This window comes from Hydra vulgaris, chromosome 09 (genome assembly GCF_038396675.1).
Source record: "Hydra vulgaris chromosome 09, alternate assembly HydraT2T_AEP".
NCBI classification, from domain to species: Eukaryota; Metazoa; Cnidaria; class Hydrozoa; order Anthoathecata; family Hydridae; genus Hydra; species Hydra vulgaris.
In genome coordinates, this window is record NC_088928.1 from 18,218,049 (window position 1) to 18,227,500 (window position 9,452).

The 9,452-nt window shown below is 26.3% G+C and overlaps 1 protein-coding gene across 1 annotated transcript in view; it reads left to right on the forward strand.

Annotated features, from left to right (window-relative positions):
* Nucleotides 1–9,452, forward strand: part of LOC100198815 (inactive tyrosine-protein kinase 7-like) — a 40,115-nt gene that overhangs the window by 4,006 nt on the left and 26,657 nt on the right. Inside the window, 1 exon segment of the mRNA NM_001309753.1 lies at nucleotides 2,884–3,174. Within this exon segment, the coding sequence (NP_001296682.1) occupies nucleotides 2,884–3,174 (291 nt within the window).

Sequence of the window (9,452 nt, forward strand, 5' to 3'; positions counted from 1 at the left end):
ATTTATCTTAAAAAGTTGTTTGCAGATTTGCATTGATGAAGCATTGTGGTAAATCAAGTTATTGAATTTTGAGGACAGTATTACTATTGAAAAAGATTGGGTTTCAGATTAAGTGTATCACCAAAAATTATGAAAAAAATTTAAGAAGGATTTTTTTTTTAATAAATAAAGTTGTTGAGCCTGGAGTAAATTCACCCATTAATGACATCATTATTAACAGTGACAGTTTTGAGTTTCAAGAGCACTTGAAAAGTGTGAATGTTTGTTTCAAAAGCACTGTATTCAAAGTCTCCAAAAATTTGTTGTTGGTTTTGTCTTTGTTTGCAAGTTTCTAAAGTACAATTGTTTATTTTGTCTTTGTTTGCAAGTCTCCAAGGTGCATTGAATATGTGACAATTTGTTAAATTCAGTTAAATTCTTCATTAGAAAAAAATCAATCCATGTTTGTAGCTTTGGAAAGATATTTGTTCATCCCTTTTTGTCATTAATAGCAGATCTTCTGAAAGAATTCAATCTAAAAATAAACTTTTTTTTGTAAAGTTAGCAGAAAATAAAGCTTTACTCAAAATTGGCTGCATTTTACACAATCAGCTATAGCAGATTTCATAAGCACTTTATTGTCAATCAGGAATTATATATTGATGAATCCATCCAAAGGAAAGTGTTTGTAGAAACAGTTATTGTAAAATTGTGCAAGTTGTTAATTTGTGGATCTTGCACTAATTTAATGGGAGGGTGGAAATCTTAAAGTTAAAAATAGTTGATAATACCGTGCAATTTATATAACTTATTACAAGAAAAGAATATATGTGTTAAGTGCTATTTGACGATTGCCAGACATTTAACTCAAGACTATAAATAAAATATTTGCCAAAAGTAGAGAATCTATTTTATACTTCTTTATACAGGATCTTTGAGCACTATTATCAGACAAGTAAATGCATAACTGCCTGGAGTTTTAAAGTTCCATCACAGATAGCATATCTGTGATGGAACTTGTGAATCAGATTGGATTGGATGATAGTTAGAGGGGTCAGAGCAATCAAGAGTTTTACAAAATTAAATCCAGCAGGCGCCATTTTCCAGCAGGCAAGAAAACAAGTTCAGTTAAGAATTTATTAAATAGTTTAAAGATTAATGAATAGAGTTTTAAATAACAGTTTTGTGAAATAACTATCAATAGAAGCAGAAGTAATTTGAATATGAACAATGAAATTACCAGTTTCTTTGAGATAAAAAGAAGAGTGTGGTAATTAGATTCAGGAGAGTTTTAGACCTTGAATTAAATTAAGAATTCAAACCTTTTTTTCTGACAAATAGGTGAACTGATATGTAAGTATATGTTTAAACCAAGCGTGTTACTATTGGAGTTGTTGCAAATCATAAGATAATAGTCATTATAATGATCATTATAATCATAATAACACTAAAATACTAAATCGAAACTGTCAAAATCAAATTCTTACGAAGAGCAAATAGATTGTGAATTTAGCAAAAAGTATGATTCAATTGATGAAAAGTTACTTCAAAGGCTGCACTTTTTTTTCTGGATAGATTAAAACATTTTAGTGGTAACAATGGTGTTTCTTTTTTGTTTAAAAATTTTAGACATATTTTAATTGTTTGAGAACTTGACTCAATCATAAATAGTGTATGACACTCTAACCCATAAGCTATACAGTTTCATTATTTGTGACAACCAATCCAAAGTACAGACCAAAAGCACTAACAGGGGCACCTTTCATTGTAACATGGCACTGTTAATACTCTGATAATACTTTATAATTATTGATGAAATTAGTCTCTGAGAGCTACCACAAAGCTTAAAAAAGAGTTTTTTAGCTGTACCCTCACTAGGGAATAATTGAGTTGCAAAGCCACTTCCAAGAAGGTACAAGCAAAAACCCATAAATCAAATTAAAATGATCCAGCATTCATTTCTCTTGGAAGTAAACAATGTAATACAGGTTTAAATCTATGCCAGTTTACTAGATGAAGAAGAGGTGCAACTCTGGTCAACAAAGTTTTTCTGTTTGTCCCTCAAGTCTTTGCCTAAGTGACCTTCTGCAAGAAAGTAGTTGGATGCAGTTAGCATCTACCCAAGATAAATGCTTTTGTTGAGAAACCATCTCTAGCTCTTATTAAACTGAGAGCGTCAAGACAGTGGAAATTTTAAGTTAGAGTTTTTTCAATTTCTGCAAGTTTGCTATTTTGAGAAAAATCCTCTTATAAAACCCTTAACATCCTTAGCGTTGTTTTGTGTAAAAAGATAAGTGTTTTATAATTTTTTCATTTATATTATTTTTAACAGTTTCTTTAACATTTGCAGTTTAGATAGTGCTTACTTAATGCAAAAGTTTTTTCCAGGTTGGAAAAGTTGGTTTGTGTTAAGTGAAAACCTTTATTTAAGACTTGGAAAGAAATTATTTCGAAGAACATCATTATTTTTTACTTTAGTTTATTACAAGTTCAAAATTTTAAAATTGTTTTACTTATATTGGGCTACAAATGATGCAAAGATAGACTGATTTTGAGGTGTTAAATTTTTATGTACTGAATGACTGAAAATATTTTTTTTTAATATTTTAATCCAAAATCTTATGTTAATCCTAAAGAAAAAAAAATTTAAAAATTAAAAAAAATAATTGGTTTGATTACTTTGTTTTTGTTTCATTTATAAAAGATTGAAATTAAGTAGACACCTGTATTCCTAAAAAGTTTTGAACTAGAATTTGAACTATCATTGATCATTTTTAACTAATCATTGATTGTAATCAATTGTCCTGAATATAATCTTGTTATAATAAGCTATATAGATAATTTTTTTTTGTCGAGAACAACCTTTTAAAGAAGCCTTTAATGTATTTTATTCCTTGACTTTAGTTACTACTGCTGTAACTGTTATTGTTGAGCCAAGAAATGTGCTGCAAGCTGCAAAGACAGAAGTTTTTGTGAACTGCACTACTAGCCCTGTTGAAGATGCACAAATAATTTGGAATAAAGGTGAAGAAAATATACCAAGTTATTCTGAAGGTACCAAAGACGAAGTGTATGTGTTGCCTAACAATACTTTGTACTTAAAGTCTCTGAAAAAAAAAGAGGCAGGTACATATACATGTAATGCATTTCTCACGCTAGAAAAATTGTTTCAAACGGTTGTCATAGAAGTTGCTTGTAAGTTTTTTGTTTTATTAAATAAAGTTTTCTTTTAGTTACTTGATTTTGATTTATATTGGATCATTAAGTTTGATTTTTTAATTCTTAGCTTTGTTTAAAAATTGTTTGCTCAATCTGGAGACAAGGTTCATATCTTAATCAAACAATTATTGTTGATAATTTTTTGATATAGTGGTTAGGAGTCATTATAAATAAATAGATTGAGTTACCTGATAATAACATTTGAAAAACACTTATTATAATTAATAATTAATGAAATAATTAATATATAGTTATAATAGTTGCTTGGAAAATATAGTCATAAAAAAATACCTTGACCACATTCCAGATATTTTTTTTTTAATAGATTAAATATAAAAACATTTTTTGAAATTAGATAAATGTAGCAGAGGAGACTCCTTAGCTATCGTGAAGGCAAATTGCCTATTACAAGGAAAACCCTGGTATAAAATCTTGAATTTAATTGTGAATTAGAAGGAGTTCTTAAACTTTCGTATTATCATATTAAAAAAAATAATGGTATTATGGGAACCTTTAAAACCACCATATGTGGAACCATGAGCATTGAACTTTAATAAAATGTCTTTAAGAATGTCTTAGAGAAGATAAAAAAATAATAAAAAAAACTTTAATAAAAAAACTTTAAGAATGTCTTAGAGAAGATGTAAAAAGTTTACTTTATGTTAAGAGGGTTTGCATTAGTACAAAGGTGTATCTTTTTTACGTTAGTTTAAAGTTGCTATTTAAAAAAATAATATCTATAATATTCAATTAATATCTCATAATATTCTTGTTTAGTGGGGTTTAATGTAGCTTAAGTTACTGTTCTAATTTGCAGAAATAAGTTATAATTTAAAGCTTAAATTGCTTCCATAATGTAATGTGCAAATAACGTATTTAATACTATTACGATATTACTTTTAGTAATTTTTTTACTTAAGATGATAGTTAAAAAAGTAAAAGTAAAAATCCAAATATTAGAATATTTAAACCATTTAAACAGTTATAAAAGGCTTTTTAATACCCCGTTCATGATGATAAAACACGTTTAATTTTTAAAGCATATTAAATTGTTATTGTAAAAAACTGTATAAAACAACAATAAAATAAAACTGCTTAAAAAAGTTTTCTTGTCACTCTAAATAGCTTTTGTTAATATAAAACAACTTTATTACAGTGTTTTATTTCTGTTTTATACAGTTTATGAAATAAAAATAAAATTATTTTTTTATTTTTTTTAACATCTTCACTTCCAACAAGGCTGCAAGCCACCACTATTAGAGTTGGAAGTTACTGGAAGAAAGAGGATGAAATTTATAGAGCAAGATAACAATTAACAGATGTCTTGAAAGTTGGCAAATTATATAAATCAGGAAAACAGGATAAAAGAAGTGAATTCCAAAGGACTGATTTCGAGGAAAAAAACTAGGCGAATAAGTATTTTTGGAACACTCAGGATTAGTCACAGTAAAAGGATGAGACTTAACTAAATGATGAGTAACACAAGAGTGAGTTACAGTAGATGGCATATGAGACACTAGCTCTTTAGAGCAGTGCCCATAATATCCTAAACCCTGAGTAAGAAAGTGGCGAGCGTAATAAAGAAATATAACCTTGGCAAATGCTAATTTTGCAATAGATTTGATAAATGGTTTTTGAAGAAGATTAGAAGTTTGAGTTAATCCTAGAAGACGAAGGGTAGATAACTCATCAAGTACATTACCGTTAATAAATATAGGATGACCTAGATTATTGCGATAACAATTAGCTGAAAAAATTGACAGTGAACTTTAACTCTTTAGTTAAAGTTTACCAGCCACTAAAAGCCTCATGCTGTAGCAAAAGTGAGATTCCTTTCAAGCTCAAATACCCCCTCCTAGCAATCAGAGATTGTTGGCTTCTTATCAAGACAAGAATAAATAGTAGAATCATCAGCGAACAAATAAATACAAGTAAACTCAAAAAAGTTGTAAACTTATTAGATACAATGTTTTTTCTAGTTCATTGCTTCTCGATCAAGAGTACTATTAAAAATTTAAGTTAAATTAGTTTTTTTATTCAATGGGTTTGAAAGTTGATATTTTTATTCAATTTTTCAATATTCAATTATTCAATAATTAATGTAATCAAGCTTTAAAAAGTCGCAAAATTCTTTTTAATTTTTCAAAATTTCAAATTTTTAAATTCAAGATTATTTGAATAAGAGAATTTTAGAAGACTAAAGTTCTCAAATAGGTTTCAAACTAGCTACCATCAACTATTCCATCAATTTTGTTTATCTCATAATTCTAAGTTGCTTGTTAATGTTGAATTTAAAAGGCTCAACAAGAGCCTTTTAAATTCAACATTTTTTTTTGTGGTTGCTCATTAAATTACATAATTTGGTGTATCGTGTTTTACTTGTTTCTTCACGTGTTAGTATTTAAATAATTTATGTGTTATGTTTACATGAATTTAATAGAACTTTACTGCTCATTTTAAATAATTTTGTTGGTAATGAAAAGTAATGAATAAACTTGACTTTTTGTTATTACTTAGTTTCTGAAAAAATATTTGACTTCTAACTGATAAGTTAAGATACGTTATTATAGTCTAAGTTGTAGTATAAATTAGTATAAGTTAGTATAAGTTATATATGGTTAGTATAAGTTATTATAGCCCAAGTTGTATACATGCTTTATACATGCTGTACTGTATACATGTATACAGTACATGTATACTATATTGTGGTATTTATTCAAAGGTACTGAACTTAAACATTCTCTTCTTTAGAGTATTGTCCGAACAGCACATTGGTTAGAAATATGCACAATTTAGTTAATTATTTCCAGAATTTCTCATCAGAAAAAAAAAAAAAAATCTTTTTTGCAGTGTTGTTCTACTTAAACAAACTTTTGTGCTGCAGTTCAAAATTCATCATTTACTACTGTTTCTGCTACAAGAGTTCAATTGTTTAAGGTAAACTAGCTAAGACTTGTGGCTATCCTGCTCATGCTCAAGATGTATGAGCAGCCAAGACTTGTGGCTATCCTGCTCATGCTTAATATGCATGTGCAGGAGAGCCACAAATATTTTATTTCTAAATATAAAGTTAAAAAAAAATTATTTATAATTTTTTTTTTCTGAAGCAGTTTAGACAGATTATAGTTATTGCAAGAGGAGCTGTTGTACAACATTATATTTCTGATAATATATATATATATATATATATATATATATATATATATATATATATATATATATATATATATATATATATATATATATATATGTGTGTGTGTGTATATATATATATATATATATATATATATATATATATATATATATATATATATATATATATATATATATATATATATATATATGTATATATATATATATATATATATATATATATATATATATATATATATATATCAGGCCTTGTGTACCTTATATGATCACGCATATAATACTTTGTTTTGACAATTGACCACGGCTATTTTCAAGTTTTGATAATTAGCACTTTTAAAAAAGACGCTAACTTGAATTAAAATAAACAATCCATAAACTGAAAAAAAAGCTAAAAAAATAAAAATTAAATAAAAAAAAAATAAAAAATAAAAGTTATACAAAAATTAAACTAAAAAAACAAAAATTTTTAAGATTAAAAAAAAAATAGAAGAAAAACCAGAAAAAATTAAAACTTTTATTATTTAATGTAAACTAAATTGTTAGCAAAAGTTAAAAAAAAAGTTTATCAAAGCTCTATTAATCTTTAGCATTTCCTCCTATTAATAAATAATCTAATACAAGGGCAGACCCATAGTGAGGGGTAGGACCATTAGGGCGTCTGCCTCCCCCCCCCTCCCCTACTCCATCTTCAGATTTTTTATTTATTTTTTAGAAATTAATATACACAACACAGCACAATGTTTAAAAAAGTAAATAAATTAGGCAGTTTAAAAGTGCCATAAAATTTGATAAAATTTTGTGGTGCAAATTTTAAATTTTATAAAAAAGTTAATAGGATACCAAATCGATAAACATGCGCACATTTATAAAAAAAAATACAGAAAAACAAGCATTACATTTCTTAACTTCAAATAAGATATCATGCTTAAACATTATGATTGCTTTCTTTTATTGAAGAAAGAGATCATAATGTTTAAGCATTGTTTCTTTTAAAATAATTAGCAATTACATTAAAAGTTTAAAGCAAATGCATTCTTTTTAAATAAAATTGTGCATGCTTGGTTATTTTTTAAGTTTTCTTATTTTCCTTAAAGTGAAGTAATGTTTGTTTGCATATTAAAAACACTTTTAAAAGTTTTAAAAGAGTTTTTAAGTTTTGCTGAAGTATATATAACATAAAATATATAGAATTATTATTTTTGTTATAATTTTCATTTTTTATTGTGCGTTCAACAACACCAATAATATGATATTTTTATTCTAAAAAAAATTGTCAAAACAACTTTTATTTTATTTTAAGCTTCATTTAGTTTAGTTTATTAAGTTTCATTTATTTTAGTTATTAAGTTTTTTTTATTAGTAAATAAATTTAACTAAAGTTAGAAAAATTTACTATTTTGTATCAATGGATAACAATTTACAATCATTAGGTCATTGCATATTATCATTAATATAATGTAATTGCTAATTATTTTAAAAGAACCAAGCTTCTTTGATATATTTAATAACTTATTAATTAGAATAAAAATTATTTGAAAGTAAAACTCCCTTATTTGGCATAAATCTCTTAAATTAGACATTTGTTAATAAATAAACATATGTCAACGTTCATTAAAAAAAAACAATTTGTTGTGCCCTGGGATAATTAAAAAATAGTTTGCAGATGTAATTAAAGATTATTGTAATTATTTTGTTTTCTAGTAAGTAGGGTGCTTTTTTCAGCAACAATATTCGATGCAGGCCAAGGAATGAAACAGATGTGTCTGAGATTTTTAAAAATCTATTTGTAAAATCTATTTATGTATCAGTAATGTAAATAATTTTTTTTATTAGAAATAATATTTCCACGATAAAACTGTTTGTAATGATTTTTTGATGACTTCTGTACTCATTTTGCCATAAACTTTAATCTGGATTTCCATAAACTCTAATCTGAAGTGCTAATTATCAAAACTTGCAAAGAGCTGTGGCCAAGTTGTTGAAACAAAGTATTATATGCGTGGTCATATAAGATGTGTGACCACAAGCCTCTTATTCAAAAACCTGATATATATGTATATGTATATATATATATATATATATATATATATATATATATATATATATATATATATATATATATATATATATATATATATATATATATATTTATGTGTGTGTATTTTTTTTATCAGAAATACAATGTTGTATTAATGTTGGTTACACTAATGTCATTTTTCACCAGAATTACAACGTTGTTATAATGTTGGTTAAACTTACGTAGTTTTATATTGGAGTTACAACATTATAATAGCTATATTGATGTTATTTTTCATGAATATTCCAATTTTTTTTTGATGCAATTTTTTTTTTTTGATTTCGTTTATAATTTGACTAGGTAATTATTAATGCAAATAAAAAATATGTATATTTCTACAAACATCAAGTTTTTTGAATATTTAAATTTTGTAAGATCAATATAATGTTAATTATAACTAACGGTTTTAACTTTTCAGCAAAACAAAGTGAATTTTAATATATTATTTTTTTGAAAAAAGTATTATTTTTATTTTAAAAAATTTATTATTTTTTAATGAGTACTATTGCATAGCTCAGTAGAAAGCGTGTTGTTCTCTGAAGTGTGTGATCGCAATTGAAGTATTTTCAAATGCGATAATAGTAGTGTATGGTAGAGCGCTCGCCTCGTAAGCAAGAAATTCCAAGTCTCCACCACGTCCCTGGTAGTACCACACTCAACTTGTTTCTCTGCACAGCGGCCTTGTTTGTCAAGGTTCGTGCTTTGGAGTTATAGAGTTAAGAAAAAGTTGTAACTACAACTGATATAGCCTCCTCGATTGTAGTGGCCTTTGTAGTCTAGGTGAATTTAAATTAAAAAAATAGTATATATATTTAAATTAAATATATATATATATATATATATATATATAGAGAGAGAGAGAGAGAGAGAGAGAGAGAGAGAGAGAGAGAGAGAGAGAGAGAGAGAGAGAGAGAGAGAGAGAGAGAGAGAGCATGGAAAATAACAGCCTGTCAACAACCGCCTGAATTGACTAAAAGTGCTATTTTGACCTTTCAAAATAAATTCTTGCCGGTCATGTTTGACC